Source organism: Notamacropus eugenii, chromosome 5 (assembly GCF_028372415.1).
Source record: "Notamacropus eugenii isolate mMacEug1 chromosome 5, mMacEug1.pri_v2, whole genome shotgun sequence".
NCBI classification, from domain to species: Eukaryota; Metazoa; Chordata; class Mammalia; order Diprotodontia; family Macropodidae; genus Notamacropus; species Notamacropus eugenii.
The window spans coordinates 295,860,713-295,886,002 of NC_092876.1; the positions used below are offsets into that span (position 1 = coordinate 295,860,713).

The 25,290-nt window shown below is 36.8% G+C and overlaps 1 protein-coding gene across 2 annotated transcripts in view; it reads right to left on the minus strand.

The window, feature by feature from the left end:
- Window positions 1–25,290, minus strand: part of THSD7B (thrombospondin type 1 domain containing 7B) — a 1,192,820-nt gene that overhangs the window by 103,471 nt on the left and 1,064,059 nt on the right. For both annotated transcript variants that reach the window (XM_072613204.1, XM_072613205.1), the window contains 2 exons: window positions 21,928–22,061; window positions 20,636–20,789 (listed from right to left, as the gene is read on the minus strand). In XM_072613204.1, coding sequence (XP_072469305.1) covers window positions 20,636–20,789; window positions 21,928–22,061 — 288 coding nt within the window. The remainder of the gene's footprint in view (window positions 1–20,635; window positions 20,790–21,927; window positions 22,062–25,290) is intronic.

Sequence of the window (25,290 nt, forward strand, 5' to 3'; positions counted from 1 at the left end):
TATATGCCATTAGAAATCTATAGGTCTTTCTGGCAGTGAGAACTTTCTACCCATTGAACCCTAATTAAATATTTTAAAAAGAACAAGCTGGTACTGAAGAAGTCAAACAGACTGTACCTGCATAACAACATTAGACAGTGATGATGCCTTCAGAGATGACATAATAACCACAGCCATGATGTCCAACAAAGAAACATCATGCCCCAGGGATACAATGTCAATCAAAAAGCCTGCTGGTCACTTCCCCAGAGGATATTTCTAGGAATGTTGTTGCTGTCCATCCTTTGTTTTCAAAGTGGTCCAGTGACACCATTGGGTGATGTCTTGAGTATAAATTGGATTTAAGTGAGAAAGAATTGCACCATTGTCTGCCTCACTCTTTCTTCCAGAGTTATCAAACTCCAGTGGTCAGATAAAAGTCAGGACAACTGGTAATAGCTGGGGATGCAATAGCATTAGGAAATATGAGATCCCCAAGTGCGTATGCCATGGTAAAAAAAACAATGTTCTTAATTTGCTTGCCCAATATGTATAATCTCTGGTTGCTTGGATTCCTAGCTTGTACTCATTCAATCATTTTCCCTGGTTATTGTTTCCTTATAGGTGTGTTGTCCATATATGATATCAGACACATATGAACTTTCCTCCTGGTGGAGTTGTAAGTTGCAGGTTGTAACTGAGGTATGCAGTAGGAAGAAGGGAATCTTTCTTGTTAATTTATTTAATACATTTTTTGACTGGAAATCTTTTTTTTTTTTAACTAATGAGTACTCTAATTAGCATGAAAACATCTATGGAGGCTCACAGCATAATTTTGAATAGAAACTGGTATATAGATTACATCAATTGGGGGTAGATTTTATAGGGGCCCACTTGTAAGCAGAAGTTTGACAGATATATTTAATCTCAAAGACCCATAGAACATTAGACAAAATGGGATCATAGAGTTCAAACCCTCTCACTTCTCTCGTAGCTCTCATTTATTCCTATGTATTCAGTTCCTGTAAACACATGTATTATTCTTGTAAACATATGTAACCAAAATATATTGCTATTTTCAACTTCTCATTTGAGCTCTAAGAAGATATTTCTAAATTCTTGCTTAATATACCATCAAGACTTCAAACTCAATATATCTTCAAACTCATAATTTTGCCCCACCCAAAACTTTCTCTCTCTCCTATCTCTATTTGCCCATTTATGTTAATTGCCCCACCATCTTTCAGTTGCCCATAGTCTAAAGCTCAATCATCTCTGACTTCTTCCTCTCTCTTACTTCTTACATCTCAACACCAAACCCTGCCAACTCCTTTTTTAGACAGATGAACAACTTTACACAATGGTGATAAGTGGATCGACAACATCTTGCAGTGATGTCTCTAACAGCATGCCACATGCCTTATGTAATCTTAAATATAAAAGGGACCTTATGGATTACCCTGTCCATCTTCATCATTTCACAGATGAGAAAAACAGAGAGAAGTAGCTCAATTGAGGTATCACAGCCTGTTAGTGTCACAGCCAACACCATTAACAAGGCCTAATGATGCCCTGTCTAGTGCTAGTGCTGTCCTGTTCACCATTTTTCTTAATGACTTGGAGACATATAACGCATGGTTAATAAATATGTGAATGACACAAAGTGAGGAAGACTAACCATTACATGGCTCGATGGAATCAAGCTTTTTTTTTTTTAATTTTTTCTTGCTCCCATGAGCAGGAATCATTGGTCTAAATCAACAAAAGAAGAAATTGAACAGGGATGAGTAGTCTTGGATTTAGATTTAAGAAAAAAAAAATCAATTGGTAAGGGGAGACCTAGCTTGACAGAAGTTCATATGAAAGAGGCCTAGGGGTTTTAGTTAACAACTTGTCCAATATAAATCAACAGTTTGCCATAGTAGCTAAAAAAAGGGAATTTCGTCTTCAGTTGTTTTAATAGAAGTAAAGCAAGAGAGGCGACAAGGTGAAGTGGAAAGACAGAACCTGAGTTTAAAAGCCAGCTTTGATATCTGATACTTGTATGACTTTGGACAAATCCCATATCTTCTCTTGGCCTCAATTTCTTTACCTGTTAAATGAATGGGACTGAAATTGATGTCCTCTAAGGTCTCCCCTAGCTCTAGAAACATGATGTATCATCAGCACAAGGGATCTGTGCTCTGCCCTGGCCAAACTGCAAATGAAATATCATTTTCACTTCTGGATACCACAGCTTAAGAGAAAATTTTAAAATATAGTACCTTAGAGGTAATATAGATGGCACAGTGATAAGGCACTAGATAAAGTCAAGAAGACCTGTGTTCAAATGTCACTTCAGTCACTTACTATGTGACCCTAGAAAAGTTACTTAACCTCTGCTTGCCTTAACTGAAAAAATGAGGATAAAAATTGCACCCAGCTTGCAGAGTTGTTTTGAGGATTAAATGAGGTAAGATTTGCACTGTACTTAGCATATTGCTTGGCAAGAAAATAAATGCTTATTCCCTCTACCCTTAGCCCCTTTTATCTAGATTGTTGCAGTGGCCTACTTGTTCTCTTTGTTTTAATTGTCTTTTACATTTCCTGATAGAGCTGATGATGCACTCAAGAAACAGAATGAAACATACTTTTACATATGGCCAGTGAGGGGGATATATTTTGCTGAACTATGCACATTTGTTAGTAGGGTTTTCCCTGTAGAGGGCGGTGATTATGCAATGAAAAGATAAGCATATGTTAATTAAAAAAAAAACAAAACTTAAATTCTCTTCCCATTTTCGTCTAGTGGTCACAGAGCTATTGAGGTGATTTTTCATGATTGTAGATATTACCAAGTCACTCCCCTGTAGAAAAGAAGACTCATGAGTGAGAGTCATGTTAGATATCTTGAAATATTTGAAAGGATGTCATGTGGAAGAAGAATTTATCTTGCCCAGTATATGTCCAGAAGGTAGAATTGAGACTGATGGCATAAAGTTAAAGAGAGAGACAGATTTTGTCTTAAGATAAAGGAGGAAAAAAACTTTTTTAAACATTAGCATCGTCCAATAATAGAATGAATACATAACAAAGTAGTGAGTTTCCCTTAATTAGCAGTGGTCAAGTAGAAACTAGTTGACCATAGGTTCCTTCTTTATTTTTGACACTCCCGATAACAAATCTGATGCACTACAAGATCTTGACATTTCTTTTGAAGTATAAAATAATAATTGCATTCTGTCCCATATGGGAGACGCGTGAAATATATTCCAGTTCCTTGATAACTGACCATGTATGAATTCATAGGTGATAACTTTCTAGTAACCAGAATATTTCATAAACCAGACAGCCCACTTCCAGACAATTTCAGATAATAGTACATTATGTGCAAAGATGATGTTCCGAATGATAAGTACTGTCTGAGTATACATGGGTGTGGTTAAAAACACTTTACAGAGCCTGTCGATATTTGTAATTCTGTCTTGTGTTGTGGTCAAACTGAAGCCAATGTTGAAAAAAAAGATTCCTGAGTCCTGCCCACCAGTGTGGTTTGTGTAGTGCTGTTATTTCCCAGGGGCTCACTGCTGTTCCACATAGGTACATGGGGTACAGAACTGGAATTGGGTAGCCTGAAGAGGAAATTCTTGAAGGGTGATTTAATAGACAACTATATAAAGTTATTAGCTAGGAGACTGAGAATATAGGTTTAATCAGGGGCAAGATGAACTTACATTGATCAACTTTGAGATCTATTGATACAAAGGGAGATATGATTTTTATAGGAGGTTTGTAGAGTTAACATCCTGAGATCTATTATTCTGAGGACAGAAACTTAGGGAACTAATTGGAGCAAGGCAATTCCAAACTAGGAGATCAGGCCAATGGGAAGGTCCAGCTGGCCTAAGTACTATTCACCAGACCTTAAACAGAGATCAGGATCTGGGGCATACCACCAAATGGGGTAGGACAAGTAATGGGGTCCAAACAGACAGGTGGTCAGTGTCAGAGAATTGGGCCAAGAAGAGTCAGAAGCCCAGTCTCCAGAAAACTGGAATTCATTCAGGATGAGAAAATTTAGACATTGGGTGACTGAAGTATAAAACATAAAACCAGTTAATGGCCTGAATTCCCGAGGTCAGAATTGGGTGAGCAGCATGACTAACCAGATCCCAAGTTATTGACGTATTATTCTTTATATCTCCGTTGCTTAGAGCCAAGATTAGTGTCAGAATATGAGGCAGAGTTTAGTTTATAAAGGGGTATTAAGTTGGCTTAACAGCCACAGAAAGTCTTGGCAGGGATTTGGGGGCAGGGAGCCAAGCATATTAATTTTATGATAACAATAGCTTAGGTTCATAATAATAGTAATTCTCATGTATATGAGATTTTACTATTAAAAAAAGTTTTGCATATATTTTATTTTATCCTCACAAAACCCCTGAGAGATAGATGGTAGGTTATTGTCTCCATTTTACAGATGAGGGAACTGAGGATAAGAGTTTAAAAGACTTGCCCTTAAATGACTTGTAAATAACTGGTGAATGGAAAAACTAAACCTTTGGACCCTTAGGGAACAGTCTTCCTTTCTACCTGAAATAGAATATACAAGTGTGGATAAGAAGGAGGTAACTTACACCCACACACACACACACACACAGACACACACACACACAGACACACACACATTTATATACAACCTTGATTCCACAGTCTTAGTAATACCAATGCTCTTACATTTTTGAGAGTTAATGAAATCAGATGAAACAAGTTGGGTTTGACTAGAAATAGGCGAATACATGAGCAAAAGCTCCAAGGACAAGGTTCATCGTTCAAGTTCATGACATGACCTCTAGTAACAAATGAACCAAGTCAATTAGAAATTCAAGCTCTAGGGAAATTTGGGAGCTTTGTACTGGATGTCATGGGATTGGTTTCACTATCCCCAATAGCAGAAAACGTCTCCTAGACTGATTCACCAGACAGACATATGACAATCCACCAATTTCATGTCACCAAGTCAGTGAGTATTAAGTTCTTGTGCAAATAAAATTAATAGACCACAGTCTCTGAGGAACTTTCTACAGTTTGGTCCAAGGTATCCTTTATCATATTATCCCTGATGAGACAGGGAGATGGCTCCTTGTCAAAGGAAATGACTCCTTTTCAATTCAGAAACAAACACTTATTAATACACCTATCCAGTTGTTTTAGTCCTGTGTGATCTGTCATGACCTCATGTGGGTATTTGTTTTTTTAGCAAAAATACTGGAGTGGTTTGCCCTTTCCTTCTCCAACCCTTTTTATAGTTAAGGAAACTGAGGCAAACAGGATTAAGTAACCTACCTAGGGTCACATAGTTAGTAAGTGTGTGAAGCCAGATTTGAACTCATAGAGTGTTTTCCTGATTCCAAAACCAGTGTCCTATCCACTGTACTACCCTAATGCACCTAAAGTATCTCTCAGGTAGTGTTCAAGGCACCAGGGATTAATGAAATTGAATGATTTTCCCAGAAGCACATGGAAACTTTGTTCATTTTTCCATTATTCTATTCCATTAGCCAGGTGATAGATTTTTTCTGCACAGGCAGGGGAAAGTGACCATGATGAAGCATGCTACCTTCTTGAGAATTCTAAGCCAGTATTTTCCATGACTGAACCTGCCATGGTTAAGAAATGTTGTGGCAGCACATTTATCTGTGCCTGTTTGAGGTGAACCAAGGTGGAAACAATCAGAGAGCTATGCAGCGCTCATCTGACAGTATGCCTACATCTAGAGATGTGGTGGTTCTTCAGGCATTCTTCATGTTTTCCAACAAAAAGCAAAATAATAGACACACAGGTTCAACCCATACCTACCATTCAAGGCCCATTACAATAGAATAATAATACCAAATCTAACAGCAGACTTGATCTTCCTCAAAGGAGGAGCATTGATTGTTGTCTTTCATTCTCTAAGAGAACCAAAATAACATCACTATGTTGGGAAAAGGTACAGTGTGTCCAACTCTGGCTGATCAGATAAATACAAACTCAGAAAGCTCTACCAAAAATTGGCACAAATAGTCCATATGAACATTTGGAGTGGAGATGTCTCTATGTTTACAATTCTCATGTTTCTCTTTTGCTTGGCTCATAGAGCACAGTACCTTCTTTGACGTGGGCATACTGTGCTGGGTGGTCCTATGCCAGTGTCTCCCATATCTCATAATCAATTCGAAAGTTCTTTAGAGGGACCTTTTGAGTGCCCTTGTATTGCTTCTTTTGATCTCCATGTGAGTGCTTGCCATTTGCGAGTTCTCTGTAAAGTTGTCTTTTAGGCAAACATACATTTGGCATTTGAACAACATGGCCAGTCCATCAGAGTTCATTCTCTCCAGTAGGGTTTGAATGCTTAGCAGTCCAGCTCAAGAAAGGATCTCTGTATTCAGTCAAAGGAGGAACATGATTGTCCTTCCGAGGGGCAAAGGTACTAGAAAACTAGATCCATGGACAGGAGAACCCAGTATAGCTCTATAATCCTTAATCTGTATAAGTAGTAGAGCTTCTGTCAGATGACCAACGATCCATCTGTCCTGACCCTTGAGTTACAGTATCTAAACTATCTTTTAATTGCAAATTACTAGATCTTTTGGAATACTATAGATTTGATTGTTGATCATTAAGAATAAGTGTTCCTTTAAGTCCACAAATGTTCAAGTATAGTACAGTTAAAAATAATGTATGTTTTCCTCTCCAAAGCTGTAAACTATGTGAACAAATGCCTGTGTCACCAGGTCAGAGATTTCTGAAAATATCTCACACTGAACACTGCCATCCCCATCTCCTAATAGTACTAGGAGTTGGTTTTGTGGGATGATTTTGCATAATCCAGATATTTCATGGGAATTATAGAGTTCATATTGTATTCTGTACTGTGCTAGTAACCTGAATATGCTGCATCCAACTTAATCCACCCCTACAAGATCTTCAACTGTGGAATTCCTTCTCAACTCAAGATAGTTAGGGACTTACCCTGAAAATCCAAGACAGAAACAAGACCAATAACCAGTTTTGATAACTAAACCATTAACCTGGTCATGGAACTTTCAATTACTCAAAGCTAGTTAGAATCATTGATAATAGTAGATAATATACAATAATGGTAAATAATACATGATTAATGGATTCAGAACTGGTTGAACGTCTGGACTCAAACAGAAATCTTTTATGGTTGAATGTCAACTTGGAAGGATATCTTTCATGGAGTGGCCCCAGGGCTAGTGTTTAGCTTGTGCTGTTTATCATATTTATTAATTTCTTGTAAAAAGGTAGAAATTGTACATGTATCCAATTTAGAAGTGACAAGAAGCTAGAAGGGAGAGTAAAGATACCGGATAACAGAGTCAGAATCCAAAACAAAAGCAAAAACCACATATTGGCAGATACAAATATTGAAATTCAACAGAGATAAATGTGAAATCTTAAACCCAGGCTAAACATATCAACTGTGCAAGTAAAAGACTAGGGAATTGTAAAAAGAGAACAGTCCTTCTGAGAAAGATCAGACTTTAGTGGACAGCAAGTTGACATGAACCGAAAGCTTGAAATCATGGTCAAAAATGTAATTTTAACTTCAGGCTACTTTAAGAAGAGCATTGTATCCAAGACTTAATGTTTCAGTGCTTAGCACAGTGTCTGGATAAGTAGGCTAACAGAGTAAGTTGTCAATAAGTGCTTGTTGACTAGGTGTGATGGCAAGCAAAATAGGATCTTTTGTTGTTTTGGTTTTAGTCTAATCAAGTGTCTCTAATGAATCTTGCTTTTATCAATCAAGAGTCTTAACAAAGTGTAAAGTACAGAAACAAGAGTTTCTTTAACTAGAAACAGCATATGTATTTGTATGGTTAATTATTTTAATGTGATTAAAGATCTTCCCCACCCATTAAGGGGAATTTGATTAGGGAAGATTTGTGGGAAGGCACAAGCCTTTTGTTAATGAGGTACTGGTTCTCAAGGGTTATGATGCCCTCTGGCTCTGAAAAAGGTATAAATACTCTGAGTTGAGGTTTTAGTCTGGGGCTTACTGACTGGAAGTGTTTGTTTGGCCAGATGAGGACTCTGGGAAGCTGCTAAAGGAGCCCACTGGCTTTGAAAACTCAGATGTCAGGGCTTTCCTCTCTGGTAACTATGATCAGACAGTTGGACCTATGTGCTGAATTCAGGCAGAGGAAGCCATGTCTGTTGATCTTTGATTTCTCTGTATTTTCTTTGAAGTTCAGGGTGCTGACTCTGCTGAACTATGTGAATGATATATGTACTTGATTAAAGGAATTCTTAACCCCTCAAAAGTTGCCTTTCCTTTTATGAATGCAGATCTAAGAACCTGTAGTAGTAGCTCCCTACCCCATGTATGTTGGGGCACTTACTATTATACTGGGAAGGTAAATATTGTACTGTACTCTGTCCAAATCAGATTACTTCTGGAGTATTTTATTTTATTCTGAACAGTCCATTTTAGGAAGGATATTGATAAGATGAAGATCACCTAAAGAAAGATAGTCAGGATAGTGAAGGACCTTGGGATTGTTTTATATGTCAGTTAAAAGAACTGGAAGTAGCTACCTTGGAGAAAAGATGACTTAGATGGGAATGAGGAAGCAGGAAATGCCATCTGTCCTCAAGAGAAATCACAAATAATACAAGGGAAAGTTGAGAAGAACTATGACCTACTATGTGGAAGAAAATATAGACTTGTTCTTTGTGGACCCGCAGTTGCAAAGAACTAAGGTGAAATTTGATGGAAGGAAAAAGAAATCCTAAAAAAAGTTAAGTTAAATAAAAGTGGAGGGTTCCCCCTACCTCAGAAGTCTTCAAGAAAATTCTGAACATACTTTGAGTATATCATAGATGTCATTCTTATGTAAGTTTGACTAAGTGGCCCCTGAGGTCCCTTCCAAATCTCAAAATATACAATCTCATTTTTTCTACTTTCTGAAGACCAGTCTGCTGAGTGCAGAAAGATTCCTCATCCAGAGACTAGCACCTGGTAATGATTGCTTTGACTATAGTACTTAACAAAACAAATTAGAATACAAAATTGTTTCATGTCCTGTGTGACTCTCTTTCTCTTGAATTGATAGTGATAGAGTAATGAGAAAAGATAGTATAGGTGCCAAGAATTATACATTTTAGACCATCTGTATACATTTACTCAATGCTTGGCCCTCTAAGCCTCTAAACATGAGATCCTTCACTGGTTAGATTTACTTCTAAAGAAACTAAATCTTATAGATCTTAACAGAGGCAATGAGGTGGTAGAAGTAGACAGAATGCTGGATCTGAATACTGGAGCTGGTACAGATCTTACCTCAGATATCTACTAGCCTGAGCTATGTGACACTGGGCAAGTCACTTAACTTCTATCTGCCCTCAGTTTTCTTATCTATAAAATCATTATAATAATAGTATTATTTCCAGGGTTGTGAGGATAAAATGATATAATATTTATAGTGAGTTTTTAAAACCTTAAAGTTCCATATAAATATCATTATCAACATTTTTGATAAAACTAAGTCAAAAGACAAAAAGAAAATAGATTTTAAATAAAAGAATAGTTCACGGATATACAAATAATGGAATCAGATGAGTTGTTTTTAATCATATATCTTAAGGCAACAATAATAGCATTTCTTGGGAAATTTGGTCATTTCATATAGAAGTGCTCATCATGAAAATTTTCAAAAAGACAAAAATAATTAATGTGCTAATGTCAGTTGCGGAGAATGAAGCCATTGAGAAACTATGCAAAGAAACAGAGATGTTCCAATTTAAATTGATGTATAGATTAACACTCAGTAACTTCTTTTAGAGGCTGTATAGTTTCACGGATTAAGAGCTAGCCTCAGGGTCAGGAGAACCTGAGTTCAAGTCTTGTTTCTCACATACATTGACTATGTCACCCAGAACAACTTTCTAAACTTCTTACATCCTAGGCAATTTTCTGAGAAAAAAAAAATTTTGCAGATCTATACTGATAGGAGTTTCCTCACCTGTATCAGTGAAATCCCAGGTTTTCAAATAATTCCATGAAAAGTTGTACATAAAGGGGTGGTAACAAAAAAAAAGATAATATTGCTTAATGTTAAGAAAAAAAGAAGTGAAAATCTCATATTTCTTCAAGGCAAGAGTCAAGAAGTATGACATGCAAGAACCAAATGCCATCCCAAATAAATGAAACTATTTCTTAGTTGATATAAAATTAGTGGTTACTGAGATGTGATCAATTTCCAAATCAATTTCTCTCATTAGAGCAAATATTGCCTCATACTAGTATTTCCTAAGGAAATTTAATTGATGTAATTAAATCACCAGGTCAGGGAGTCCAGAAAATATTTGAGACAGCATATACTAGATCATCTTGTTAAGCTGAGGGATATGGGGGTCAGTGGTATTACTGACAGACTATAAACTCATTTGTAATTTCTTATGGAAAGAATATTGTGAATTTTTTTTAACAATAGTGCCTTAAAAAAGTGAGATGCAGTTGAAACTAAAATAAGCCAAAAGTTTGGTAAGAAAACAAAGTAATCATAGTCATCCCCAAAGCAAGTAGGAATGAAATTGAGAGGAGAAAAATAGTAAAAGATCTGTCAAGCTCTTTAAGGGCTCATATTGAATCATTTTATTCATCAGTGGCTATTTATTTGCCATGCCCTACTTGAAGATATAGAAATGCCATAAAAGAGAAAAGAAATGACAAGAACTGCTAGTCCTAACCAGACACATAATGAAGATTGTTGGAACAATCACAAAGATATATGAATGGGGAAATATTACTACATACTGAGTGGAAAAAAAATAAATTTAAAAAGAAATGATTCAGAAAATACCAATAACTAAAAACCAATATGCTTATGTTTCCATCTCTACAAAATCTTTGTGATAATAATCCCCATCAAATATCAAAGACGTCCTCAATGATGATATGAGAAAAAGAATAATCCAGTTTCCTCAAATGATATTTATAGATTGTATCTTTATAGTTGCATAAGGTATCAGACAGCATTCAGAACAAATTACTTTATATTTATTGATCTTTTTTTTTTTTTTACAATAACAAAAGCATTTGATTCCTTAAAGACTTTTCTTCAACAAGGTGTCTCACACACATATGAAAAAGTCATATATGCTTGGGGTAAAAGAAGCAACAAGAGACTCAGCTTAGTTTGATGATTCCAATTATTAATATCAAGTAAAACATAAAACAGGAAGAATAGTGTATGTTTAGCAAAGGTCTATGCCACTGTTATGGAGATTGTTCAGTACAGAGTCAAAAAGGAAAAGATATTGCCTGTAGGTTGTGATACCATCCTTATGCTCTCCTTTACATATTATAAAGAGGAGGCTAATTGCATCAAATCTCATAATAAACCCATGAATTTGCTAGAAATAGTTTAGAATAATTATCCATGTCAGAAAAGCAAGTAAAAAAGAATGCCTGAGAGGCATAGAATTAAAAATTACAGAATTTGAGAGCTGGAAGTAATTTACTTCATCATCCCTCTGGTCAACACATACACAAAGGAATCCCCAATATGACATACCTGAAAAGTAGTTGTCTAATCTTTTCTGAAAGATCTCTGAGGTGAAATCCACTAACTCTCAAAGCAAGCAATCCCACTTTGGGTCTGCTCTAATTGTAACGAAGTCTTTTTCTTTAATTCTGTCTTCCCTAATATCAAACCTAAATTGACTTCTTTGAAATGTTTACCCATTACTTCTAGTTTTACCCTGTGGGGCCAAACAAAACAAATCGAATACTCCCTCCATGTGGCAGCCCCTCAAATACTTAAACACAGTTAGTATGTCCGCATTACGTCTCTGTTCAGTGTAAACATGCTTCTGCCTTCAACTTATTCTCATACATCAAAAATTCAAGTTCTTTCAATTATTCTGTTTGCTCTCTTTGTACACTCTGAACTTTAGCACTGTTCTTAAATGTTGGTGACCAGAACTGAATGCAATGCTCTCACTGACCAGGGAAAAGTACAGTGCGATCATAACCTCCCTATTCGAGGAAAAACCACATTGGGCAGAATGTTTTGGAGGATTTAGGAAAGGCATGGGCAAGAATTACAAGAGACAAGACTTTGTGGCTGTGTTTGATCTTTGCTATTAGAAGCAGAAACCAAAATAATAAGATTATAGCTGCATTAAAGTATAGAGTACTGACTTCCACATACTCATATCTCACACTGCACTTTTAGCCATTGATATCGACAGAGGGTCATGGAGGTTATGTGGGCCAAAATGCAGTACACTTTATTTTGCCAGCAAAAGTGTGTATAAAAGACAGACCAATAGGTACTGCGCCCACTGAGAAGCTTTATGTGTAGGAGAAAAAGTTTTATTGGCTGCCTAATGTCAGGGACCTGATACAGCCTCTGAGAACCTGGTGTCACTCAGCTATTGACACACTGTGACCTCTCTACCTAATATGCCTTAATATACTTAATAATACTGCCTAATACCCACCATATCAACTATAGTTCTCACTGGTCCTTGTGAGGGTCCAACCTTGAACCCTAACTGAACCTACTGTATTCTTGACAAGAAATCTTGAATTTATGCTAGGAGTAAGGTCATCACCTATAGCTGGTAAGCTGGGAAGAATGTAGGCCTGAAGGAGGAAAATATGTATATGCTTTATATTTTTATATAAATATATATACTTATATATTTTTGTGTATATACCAAAATTAGTTCAAGCCTTCCCCCAAAAATGGTATCAAGGAAGCATTCTGTGCAACTTCCCTGCATTGCAGAGATAAACAAGGGGTAAGAGGGCAAGACTAGCACACCAGAACCATAAAAAGGAGATTGCCTGGAGCTAATTCTTTGTGTATGGCAAGTCCTCAGAAGTCAGAGGCCCATGCGTAGATTCTGCTCTACATCACCTTGGTACCTGAGGAGAATGAGCCACAAGTTCAGATCTGAATGTGGCAGGTATAGCCAATGTACAAGTTGGTCATGCTTTCCTTTGATTCAGAGTTGCTCTGAGTAAAGTGTAGAATTTTACCATTTTCCCCTTTAGCAAGGCAGGATGTTGGAAGACCTTGAAATTCTTATCACTGAAAGTCTGGAAGTTTACTCTTCTGGCTTTTTGAAGCTCACAAGGTCATAGACTAATGCATTCTTTTATACATACATATATATATATACATATACCAAAGACAGGAAACAATAGATTCTTTTATATATATATATCCACTTCATTGAATGATCTGATGTTAGCACTCTCTCCTCACCTGGAAGCTTAGAGTAATCCATTCCTCCTCATTTGAATGGAACTAGAGAAGAGATTGAGAGGGAAAGAGAAAGAGAGAGAAAGAGAAGGAAAAGGAGATAGAGACAGACAGACAGACATATTTCTCTGGCTAGTTGGGCCTTCAGAATGCACACCCAGTTCTATTTCAGTGGTCAATCAAAAGTATGAATTTTTTCATCCCATAATTAGCAAACTGGACGTAGTCAATAAAATGCCCATGAGGAGCAGCCCCTCTTCATCTTACATTATTAAGCACTTTCAAAAGCAAGCTCACCAAGTCTGCCTACAAGGTTTAGTAGGAGGTAAAGCATATACTTTAGATCCCATAGGAAGGGGCTCCTGCTGACTAGTTCCTCTTATGTTAGATGTAGAGAAACACAAAACAGTATGTAAGTGTATGCTAAATTGTGTGGTATAGACTGTTAAGTACTGTAGGAGTTCAGGAAAGGAGAAGATTAAAGATGATCAAAGAGATCAAAATAATTGGGTATTGTTTTTATTTAACTGTCAATCTATCATTGTGCCATCAAATGGAAATTGTTGGTCAGCAGCAAGCCATTGCTTAAGTAAATGTTATTGAAAACCATTACTATCTCAAGGCAAAGACCAGTTACAAAGTGGAAACAGAAGATGATGACCTGGTAGGGAGAGAATGCTAGGAAATAACATTTATTTTTCCATGCCCCAGTCTTTTTCCTTTTCTTTTTTTTCTTTCCTACTATCTCTACTATAAATAGTGAATTGTCAGAATTGAATAAACAAATGGTGACAACATGAAAGGCAAACAAAAATGTGTCCCTTGATTTAAAAGAGATATTTAAAAGAAGATCCTGTGCAGGGTTCTTCTGAACACAAGCAGCGTTAGCTACGTGTTGTTACTTGCTGACTGATGACACAGGTGGGAGGAATCAATCAGTGTGAAAATTTTATATTAAAAATGTCTTTGCTTTTTTGAACCAAAGTTATGATGCCTCTTATGGTGTTTGGTAACATTGATTGTTCATAAAATTATTGTTTCAGTCAAATTCCAAAAAAATTTCAATTATGTTACTAAAATAGGAATATTCTGGTTCACAACAGCAGCTGATGTCTGTTGAGTGAGATATCTTCATGTGGTAGGCACTACTAGATGATTTTTCTGGCAGGGAGAGATAGACATTATAGGGGCCTCTTAGAAAGGAATTACCTAAAGCACAATGCCCAGGATCTCCAAGAAAATAACTTATGAGTAGTATAAATGCTAAAACCCAGAAGTCCACAATGGTAGAAGAAAAGGGTGAAGGGTTAGGAAAAGCATCTTAGTCAATCAACAAATAATCCTAAACCAGAAAGGATTCACATGCTGGAAGAGCAAAATATATATATATATATGTATATATACATATACACATATACACACATACATATATACATATATGTACATATATACACACATATGTACTATGGTTCTGCTGTTTTCCTGTCCCTGTAGTATATTCTTTCCTGTCTTAGGTGAATGTGTACTGAAGAATACTAGTCTATGACTTTGTGAGCTTCAAAGAATCAGAAAGGTAGACTTCCAGACTTCCAGGGATGGATATGCCAAGGTGTGCCAACATCCAACCTTGGTGAAGAGCAAAATGGTAAAGTAATATACTTGACTCAGAGTAGCCATAAATCAAAAGAACGCAAGATCAACTTGTCCATTGGCTATGCCTGCCACATTCAGATCTGAACTCTGTGGAAAGATATATTCTGTAGCAACTGCTTTCCTCAGGTACCAAGGTGGTATAGAGCAGAGTGTATTCACAGATGTCAAAAGGAAATAATTATACTTCTTTTCTTGTAATGTCTTCTCAGTAAATAACCCTTTGTTAGTGCTAACTGATATTAATTAGTTTTGATTCTGGACTGCCAATAATTGGGGACCGATACTAGGGAGGTCACATTACAATGTGGTTTTGAGTAGAGAGTATTAGTAGGGTACCTCTAAACCCTCAGAAGTATCCTTAGAAACCTGAGTGGAAGATGTAATCAGAAGCTTCCTTAGAGATGCAACTTTGCAGTGTGAGCAAGAGTTGGCAGATAACCCCCTGAGTCCATGTGGGATATATATTCATTTGTCTATCTTCTCTCTCCACATTTTGATATCCTGATTGATCCTAGCACAGAAATTGGCACGGGAATATTCTCTCTCTCTCTCTCTCTCTCTCTCTCTCTCTCTCTCTCTCTCTCTCTCTCTCTCTCTCTCTCTCTCTCTCTCTCTCCTCTCTCTCATCATCTTGTAACACAAATGTTCTCCTTAACCAAATATCTAGCTTCATAGAGAGAGACTATACTACTTCATCTCTAATACACACATTCTCTTCTGTAGCAGGGCCAAAGGCTACCTTCCTGAAGTAGCTGTTTGCTTGCCTACATGAAATGAGATAGTTATCTCCAGGAGTCCATCATGTAGGGCCTACTGTGGTGCTCGGCATCTAGCAGCTGCTCAGTGAATATTAATTAAGTGTGATGACCCTGAAGCTGCTTCATACAGAAGGAAACATGGTTTTTTTGGGAGTGAAAATGCCCAGGGTCACCAAATGCTGAATCCCTGTAGTTCCAAGAAAAGCATATCAATTTGGCATTGGAGAGGAGGATGCTACAGAAAAGTAGTTTCTCTGTCAAGGCTCTTGGCTATGAGTTCCAAGGAGAGAGTGACTCTGGAACCCTGATGGCTAGAATTGTTCTTGAGGAAGTGTTACCTCCCAAACTGTCATGGCATCCAAGAGAGGATACTCAATCCATGGCATGCAGGAGAACGTTAGTTACTCAAAGAAGGAGTCCTGGATGCTGACTTTTTCTAAGCTGTTTCCCTGGCAGGGCCATTTCCAGAAATAGTGTCACTGTGCAGAAATGCTGAGTCACCAGTAATTAAATGTCATTGCTGACAGTCCTTCTCCAAAAATAACACAGGAATGCCATGTATTAAAGGGCAATTTTCTTAACCTTGAATGTTTCTTTCAGAATGCTTATCAAAAAGCTGTCACACTTTCCCCTTATCCTTTTGAGGTGCTGTCTCCACCAAAAAAGATTGACGGCTTAGTTTAGCCTCATGGAGCCCTTTGCATGCATAAAGAACTAGAGAGCAATCCACAGACAGAGCAAAGGGGCACATATGTGGCAGTGTTTTGTTATGACTGAGAATCAACCCAGATTTTATGTTTTTGAAGCCATGAGCAGTTTCTCTGCAAAGTGATTGGATTGTGATACTCCCTCGGAGGCTGTTAGAGGGATCAGGCTGCTAGATAGCTGACTCACTGTTTGATCATGAGATGGCATTTGGAAAGCCCTGGTACTGAGGCTTGAATTCCAGCTGGCAGAGGGCATGCTTGGCAATCATTCTAATCATCCACTAAAGCATTCAGATGATGCAAGTTTGATAGAAATCAATTAAAATTCAAATCATTGCTCAAGCGGAGGTATCTTCCTGGAGGAAAATTTCTAAAGGTTAGCTTTCCCCAAAGGTTTCCTTTCACCCATTATGAAATGGCTCTCTGAGACTCCACTTTCTCCTTTCTACTCATTCTACTCACTATTCAATAACCAACCAGCCAACCAACCAACAAAAGAATAGATAAATAAATAGAGGATTGGGTTAGATGGCCTCTCTGCCCCTTCATGGTTTAGATCTAGGCTCCCATTATCCTAAGCTTTCCTACCTACAACTTCAAAAGCTGCATTTCATTCTAACATCTTTTACACACAATGTCCCAATTTTAAAAAAATCAAAACATGCTGTATGGGAAAGAAAGAGTATGAACATGCAGGTAAAAGAAGTACATTGTTTTCTATTTTCTACAAATCCCTTCTTGTTCTTCTTCAATATATTCATAGTCTTGAATGTTTTCTAATATAGTTTGAAAATGGTCTCAGTACCATTTTTAATGTCTCTGTCTTCTTCTTTCTTCTGTATGGGATATAATTGGCAGTTATTGCTCGGTCAGCAACCTGTTCGCTCACAGTTATCTTTCCAATGTCTTACTCTTTTTTTCCCCATAACACTATTAGGTTTATAGACTCTTTTCCAGGCAGAGAGGTAACAAATTTTATTTCTGAAGGATCAACCAATAACTCATTTCAGGTATTGAGGGGGATATTTCCTTGGTGAAGAAATAAATACAACTTTATTTCTACTTCTCATCTACCACTATAAAAAGATTGTAGGAGATTGTGCCATGGGAGCTTTAATCTCCTTCTACTGAATTCTTTTGATCCCTTGGTCTAAGGGAGAGAGATCAGAGATAGATGCCCCATGGTCCTTGAATTAGCAATACTTTCTTTTGTAAATCCATATGAAACAAACCAACCAAAAGGACAGAGAAAGCAAAATGAAAAAGTGTCTCATGTATACTGAAAGATCCTCAAGGACAAAGACTGTATTCTATTTCTTTTCTATCCTGTGTAGTGTAAATGCTCCCATTGTATTTGAGCAGAATCACGGCTAAAAGAAGAGTTCTGAATTTGGTGTTTGAAAAGCCAAAGTTCAAATACAGCATCTGATGTTTATTATTTATAAGACTATGGAAAAATCTCTTAATCTCTGTACCTCAATTGTTTCATATGTAACAAAAAAGGAGCCAATAATGTTTGCTGCACTTCTATCACAGATTGGCTATAATATAAGATAATGTATGTACTTTGTCAACTTTAAAGTTCTATAGATACATTTGCTGTGGAGTGAGAAAAAAAAATCTGAGATAAAATTGCTTAGAAAGCTAATTTCTAGAGGATAGGGATTATTTTTTTTCAAGTCTGTTAAAAAATATAGTCTGCCCTAATAGAGTCCAAACAACCAAAGAAATCACCTTTCTTTCTGCCTGAAAATCAGCTGAAGATTGCCACTAGTTCTCACAAGCCACACTAAGCCAGGATCTGAGTCATCTATTTCCCTGGCATTTTCCACAGCATCTAAACCAGACACTAAATAAAGAGTACATGCACCATACAGAGTTGACCACTGATTGTTTTACTACATAGATTATTTAAATTAACTGGTTATGTTATAATTTAGCATTCTCTAGAGAACCCCAGCATCCTGAATCCCTGACTTATGTGGGTATGTGGAAGATTTAATATGTTTCATCCAAATCACAGCAGAACACTAAAAAAATTATCTGCATAAATAAAAGGAAAATAGTTTCTTCTTTTGAATAATCTCTAGATTATTTCCTTTGGCTAGCATGACTTATCATGAGAAAGAAAAGAGCAAAATATGACCAGCTGCACATATCATCAAATGTCAAGGAACGGGTCACCTGATCTTTAAAAGAGTATCATATAAAACAGTTGCCAATATTTATAACCACTAGAATCATGGTGCAAAGAGCATTGTACATGCACTTTTTTATACAGGCTTAGATTTTTCATTAATGTGTATTAAAACTCTTGATTGCTAATCAAACACCAGTCCTTGTTGTCTCTATAAAATATCATAAGATCAAGTGAATCTTGATTTAATCTATTCATTTTTATTTATTTGTGTTCTGTTTTTAATCATCAATAACGCATACTTACTGTCTTCTAGATTCAGAGAGCTGTGCATGCAGGGAATTCTGTGTTGGAGTTATATTATGCCAATCAATCAAGCTCTTATTATGTGCCAGGGACTGTGCTAAGTGTTAGAAATACAAAAAGAGGCAAAAGGCAGTCCCTGTCCTCACTTATAATCTAATAGTTTTGGGGAATTATTGTGAAAAATGATTGTGCTTTTCAGTTTTTCACCTGGACATTTTGTAAGCAATATACAAAAGACAGAACGTACCACTTAAAATTACATGATATGACCAGCATTAAAACTATTGCCCAACACACCCCAAGTATGCGAATACTAATCCTAGATTAAAGTGGAAACATCTGGACAAATCTTTCAAATTTTTCTTCTCCCAAATTCTTTCTGAATCCTACATGATTTTTTTTTAAACAAAGTAAACTTCAAAAATGACCAATTGGATTCAAGGAACACTAACCTCAGGAGCCTAAGGACACGTTGTTTGCAAAAACTTCCTCCACATAATAAATCAGTTTAGTGGTCATACACATTTCTGTATCCCCAATTTAATAGGACAATCTTTTCACAGTAAAGTGTCCATGGGTTAGCAGAATCTTTCACGAGCAAATTATAAGAACTGAAACAGCTCTTTACCTCTACATTTAATTGAAGTTCTACAGATTGCTAATTAATAAAGAGTGCATGACAGAAACGGTTTTTGAGATAAAGGACGAATTTATGTATTTGGCCATATAACAGAACCATTAAGATAGCTAAAAGAGCTTATTTTGCTCTTGTAGCAAGGATAGTTTTAGTCTAAGAGAAAATTAAATGAACTTTCTAAGGTGAAAGCTAAATAAGGAGCATGTATTTCCAGGGAACACATATCTGAAAGAAATGGCCCAGTAGGCAAAACAACCTCCTCTCACAAATGTCTAGCTGCTTTTTTTTTTCATCTTTTTGCCAAAGACAGAAGGAAATGTCTTTCATGAACAGAGTTATATCAATTTCAAAGATAAGGCTTTCAGAGACAATAATTAACCACAGCTCCTACTATTCATTGATCTCAAGGACATTATCCCTTTTCACATCACCCTCTGCCCAAATCATCAGTATTATAAATGAACTAAAAAGACAAGAAACTCGCTCTTTCTCTCCATGATCTATACAACCACATAATACCCTCAGCACTTCCTGACTTTTTGGAAATCACATGCTAAAGGAAATCCAACCTATTTCCATCCTTGGACAGAATCACCAGGGCAAAAGTTGTTCCCAGATCATCTTCTGAAAAAATGTGAAGTTGAAAACTGAAACCTGAATAAGGGGTTTATAAGGTCATGCTTGACACATTTATACTGTGTTCCTCTAAGCTTCCATCCAGTCAGTGGCATGTAGTGGGAACATAACAGATCATCTTTTTTGAGAATAGAAGAAGGACAAAACAGATCAACACTCTAACAGGAGCTAAATTACACAGTGGAGTTGTGCTCCTGAGATGTAATTGATTCCACGAAGCTAAAAATGGAACGGAACCGGGAAATTATAATGAGAGTCATTTCATTGCTAAAGAAGAGCCCCTTAACAATAGGAGCACAGCAGAATCCTAGTGTGATCATTGCAGGCACATTTCCGCATTCCTGTTGCTAAGACTGAATCTTGGGAAGAATAACTGGCATCGAAAATTACTCATTTTAACTTGCTGAAATTGTTCACTTTGGTTTCCTCGAAAAAATCATTTTTTCCTTATTATTAGACAGAAGGCTTTGAAAAGCATCCCTGGCAAGCAGAAGGAGCCTGGGCAAGTCATCACAAAAGGATTCTGAGGTGTGAGGAGGGAAAGAGGCTTTACCTACCTGTGGGCATTTGCTCCATTGTCCCCAGTTAGACATGACACACTCATTGGGGCAGAGGAGTGAACATGTCTGGGTTTCTGCAGGAATTTCAGCCTGATTGCATAGGGTACCATCCACCCTGCCGCTTTCACTGTCATCCATGGCATTTACACATCTGTCAGGTTGTGACAAAAAGTGTACGTGAGGAGGGGGAGAAGGTTCTCCCAAGGACTGCAAAACAGACTTTATAATATGACTTAAGCAAAATGAAACATCATGCAATTAGGATTTACAAAAAAATCTAAGGAAAGTAGCAATATTTCACCAGTTAGTTTGTCAAATAAGCTTTATTCTTTCAGTGCTTTGTGTGCACTCCATGCTCAAATAAACAGTGTTGGGAGGCAAAAGAAATAGTAAAGATGGTCCCTGCCCAAAGGACCTAGAAATCTATTTGGGGACAGAAAACATACTTACAGCACACAATTGTGTGGGAAAGATCCTCTTTTCACCTATCAAATGAAATCATATTTGTAGAGTATAGCGGTGCCTGGCATACAGTAGGCACTTGATAAATACTTGTTCCTTTCTCTTCCCTGGCAATGGTTTGGTGGCTCTCTCTCCTTCTCCATTTTTTTCTTTTCCAGATTCTAATTGTATTCATTTTCTAATTCATGTTGCCTCTGTGTATCTAAAAGATGCGTCCCTTAAAGTAGTCTGGGAATAGCTATATTTTCCTCTCAGTGCCATTTTAAACTGCTCTTCTCTCTCCATTTGAAACCAAGTTACAATACACTTTTTAGTCTTTCGATATAGTCAGTAAATTCTGACTTGTCCCTAAGGTTAAACTAACTACAGAGATTTGAAACCCCATATTGGATGTTCCAAGACCTATAAAAGGGAAAACACATATCCCTTAAGTCAACAAACCAATGTACTGATAAGCAGATGAATCAACACATTTGCAGTCTACCCATCTGTGGTCAGTTGATGGTCATGAGTCAGTCGATGGTCAATTATGACATATATAGGTCTTCATAAGAAAACTAAGGAGACATTTCAAAAGGAATGCCTATGGAAATACAACCTATATGTATATATGTGACTACATACATGCATGTGTATACTTATGTATATATATGTCTATAGTATATATAGACTATAGACATGTATATACACATGCATGTAGTCCAACCACATCTTTTTTTCAAAAAAAGATATCTGAGCACCACTGGGTGAGAACAATCGCCTAATTTTTATGAAAACTATATCTTTTTCTTAGTCTTTTCCTCCAAAGTGTTGAGATTTTCACATACCTGACTTTTCTAGTTTGTATTCCTTCTCCACAATGGAAAGCTCTTAGCTCACTGTTGATTCTGCATGGAGACCAGTGTTCTACAACCCATGAATACTGATTACACTCACTGTAACATGGGACTGCCTCATGTACCTGTTAGGGAAAGAAAACAAAAATATTACTTCAAGCCATGCAGTTTACAAAGACACAGCCAATCTTGTGTAATGCCTGCTAAATGTAACCTTAGAAATAATGTTATAGACTAAACTGACAAATCAAGTCCCCAAAGTTCAGAGTTGTATTTAACTGCTTTGAATTTACTAACTTGTTGGAAGATGTTTGCTTATGTACATGGGAAATCATCTAAGATATTATTATGTATCTTTGTAGAACAGAAAAAAGGATAGTCATTTCCTTGCACCGAGGAAAGGAATTCCACTATAATTTCATTTTCTCAAACAACTTACACAGCATGTACTAGACAGCCCTAGGCTCAATTATATGTTATATTGTGTCAAGTATACTTTATGATGACAACTGGAGTATGTATATATGTGTATACACATATATGTATATACATATATGTATCATATATATTTATTGAATAAGGAACATTTATGCTTGCATCTAATATATCCCTAGAATGCATAATAAAAAGTGGTGTTATTTTCACTGGAAATTTCTTTTTATATACCTAAATGATCAATTCTACCATATAAGTCTCCCAGTGTAGCAACTCTGCAAATTTTTTGTTGTTATTCAGTTTTATGGAGGTGCCAGACCATAGATGAAAGCCTTCCTCCCCTGCCAACCCACCCTCTACCACAGAACATCAAGCATTCCCAAATCTATTAATAACTGTGTCTATGATTATTTAAAATTTTATGTTTAAAAACAATGAAATGTGTTTTCTGTACTATTAATGCCTAGAAAGTTCCTTTGCATTTGTGTTTTGCTTTCCTGGACTTGTATCAAAATTAGTAATAAATTTCATTTCCCTGCCTCATTGAGACTACATTTAAAAAGCAATGTTCTCCATTGTTCAGTGTGATACAAAAATCTTTCTGCTTGGCACAAGCACAGGTACATATACATACACACAAATATCTCAGAACTTCCTCTGAGATATTTCTCTACAGCAGAAAAATACCTGTTAAGTCAGGTAATGTAGCTTCTTACTTAAACAGCTAATTGCGATTTCTCTTTCAAATAAGCAATTGAACCCCAGTGTTTTTCTTCTTTGCCTTTCCAGCTTCATAAATTGTAAATGATGACTCTGCAAGTGTTACCCAAACAGAACCATTACTTGCAACTTTCTGAATGCAGGAGAAAGCACTATGTAATGGAATAATCTGAAAACAAGATTGGAGCATCGTCAGCATGTTAGCTGGAAATCAAATGAGAAAAGGTTATTTGTGGTACACTTTAGGAATCACAAATAATGTCAGAAACTATTTTTAACTGTGGAGTTCTATTTGGCTCTCTCACAGAGAGGCATAGAAAGCTGCAAGAAACCACAAAGTAAAAATATATATATATGTGTGAGAGCCAAATAAAAGGAAATGGGGAAATGGAAGTGGAAATGGGTATGAGGAGAGGAAGGAATTAAGTAGTAAAAGAATCACATTTCATGCTGTGCATCCTGAAATGAAGGGAATGAAAGGGTCAAAAGCCAACTTCTATATTAGAATATGGAGGTGATCACTTGTAACAAAAATCTGTCCAAAAAGCAATGATAAGACAATAAAGACAAGACAGGGACCTATAAAAATGAAAGTAGGCACATCAAATTGAAAGGACACCAATGGTGTTGGCTGTACTGAGAACAGGAACTCTGAAAATGAATCCTCCATTGGCTTCAAAAGGTTTTTCTGCAAACTCTTCAGCACATCAGACACATTAAGCAAAGCTCTTTGTGCCGTATGGGTCACATAAAAAAGTATCTACACCAAAGCACTTTACATTGAAAGGATTGGGAGAGGAAATTGAAGAGGATAGTCACTTTTATACTTTTCATGGGTGAGATGGACAGCAAATGGATGACAGTCCTCTGAAACTGACGATAGCTTCTGATACAAATACTAACCACAGTTTATGCTTATTTTACATATCAAGGCCAGAGCTCTGATGGAAGGGAGAGGGATGCTTAAGAAAGTACTTCTCCTTGACCTGATTAGGATATAAATAGTATCCTGCTCATCATTTATTAGGTTTTGTTGGCTTGTTTGTTTGTGTTTTTATTCTGTGTGTTCTACCCCTGTGTTTCAATACTGTAACGTCTTTTAGATCCTAATCTACTTGTGTCACCTCTCATTTTTAAAGAGAGCCAGTGGTATTACTGGGTGATGTCTTCACTCATGGGTAAATTGTATCATTTATTTATTTATTTATTTATTTAAAAATTTTTTTTTTTATTAAATTTATTTATTTAACTTTTAACATTCATTTTCACAAAATTTTGGGTTACAAATTTTCTCCCCTTTTGTCCCCTCCCCCCCCAAACACCAAGCATTCTAATTGCCCCTATGACCAATCTACTCTCTCTTCTATCATCCCTCTCTGCCCTTGTCTCCGTCTTCTCTTTTGTCCTGTAGGGCCAGATAGCTTTCTATACCCTTTTACCTGTATTTCTTATTTCCTAGTGGCAGAACATTGCTTGACAGTTGATCCTAACACTTTGAGTTCCACCTTCTTTACCTCCCTCCCTCTCCACCCCTTCCCTTTGGAAAGCAAGCAATTCAATATAGGCCAAATCTGTGTAGTTTTGCAAATGACTTCCATAATAGTTGTGTTGTATAGGACTAACTATATTTCCCTCCATCCTATCCTGTCCCCCATTACTTCTATTCTCTTTTAATCCTATCCCTCCCCATGAGTGTCAACCTCGAATTGCATTCTCCTCCCCATGCCCTCCCTTCTATCATCCCCCCCACCCTGCTTGTCCCCTTATCCCCCACTTTCTTGTATTGTGAGATAGGTTTTCCTACCAAAATGAGTGTGCATTTTATTCTTTCCTTTAGTGGAATGTGATGAGAGTAGACTTCATGTTTTTCTCTCACCTCCCCTCTTTATCCCTCCACTAATGAGTCTTTTACTTGCCTCTTTTATGAGAGATAATTTGCCCCATTCAATTTCTCCCTTTCTCCTCCCAATATATTTCTCTCTCACTGCTTGATTTCATTTTTTTTTAAGATATGATCCCATCCTCTTCAATTCACTCTGTGCACTCTGTCTCTATGTATGTGTGTGTGTGTGCATGTGTGTGTGTGTAATCCCACCCAGTACCCAGATACCGAAATGTTTCAAGAGTTACAAATATTGTCTTTCCATGTAGGAATATAAACAGTTCAACTTAGTAAGTCCCTTATGACTTCTCTTTGGT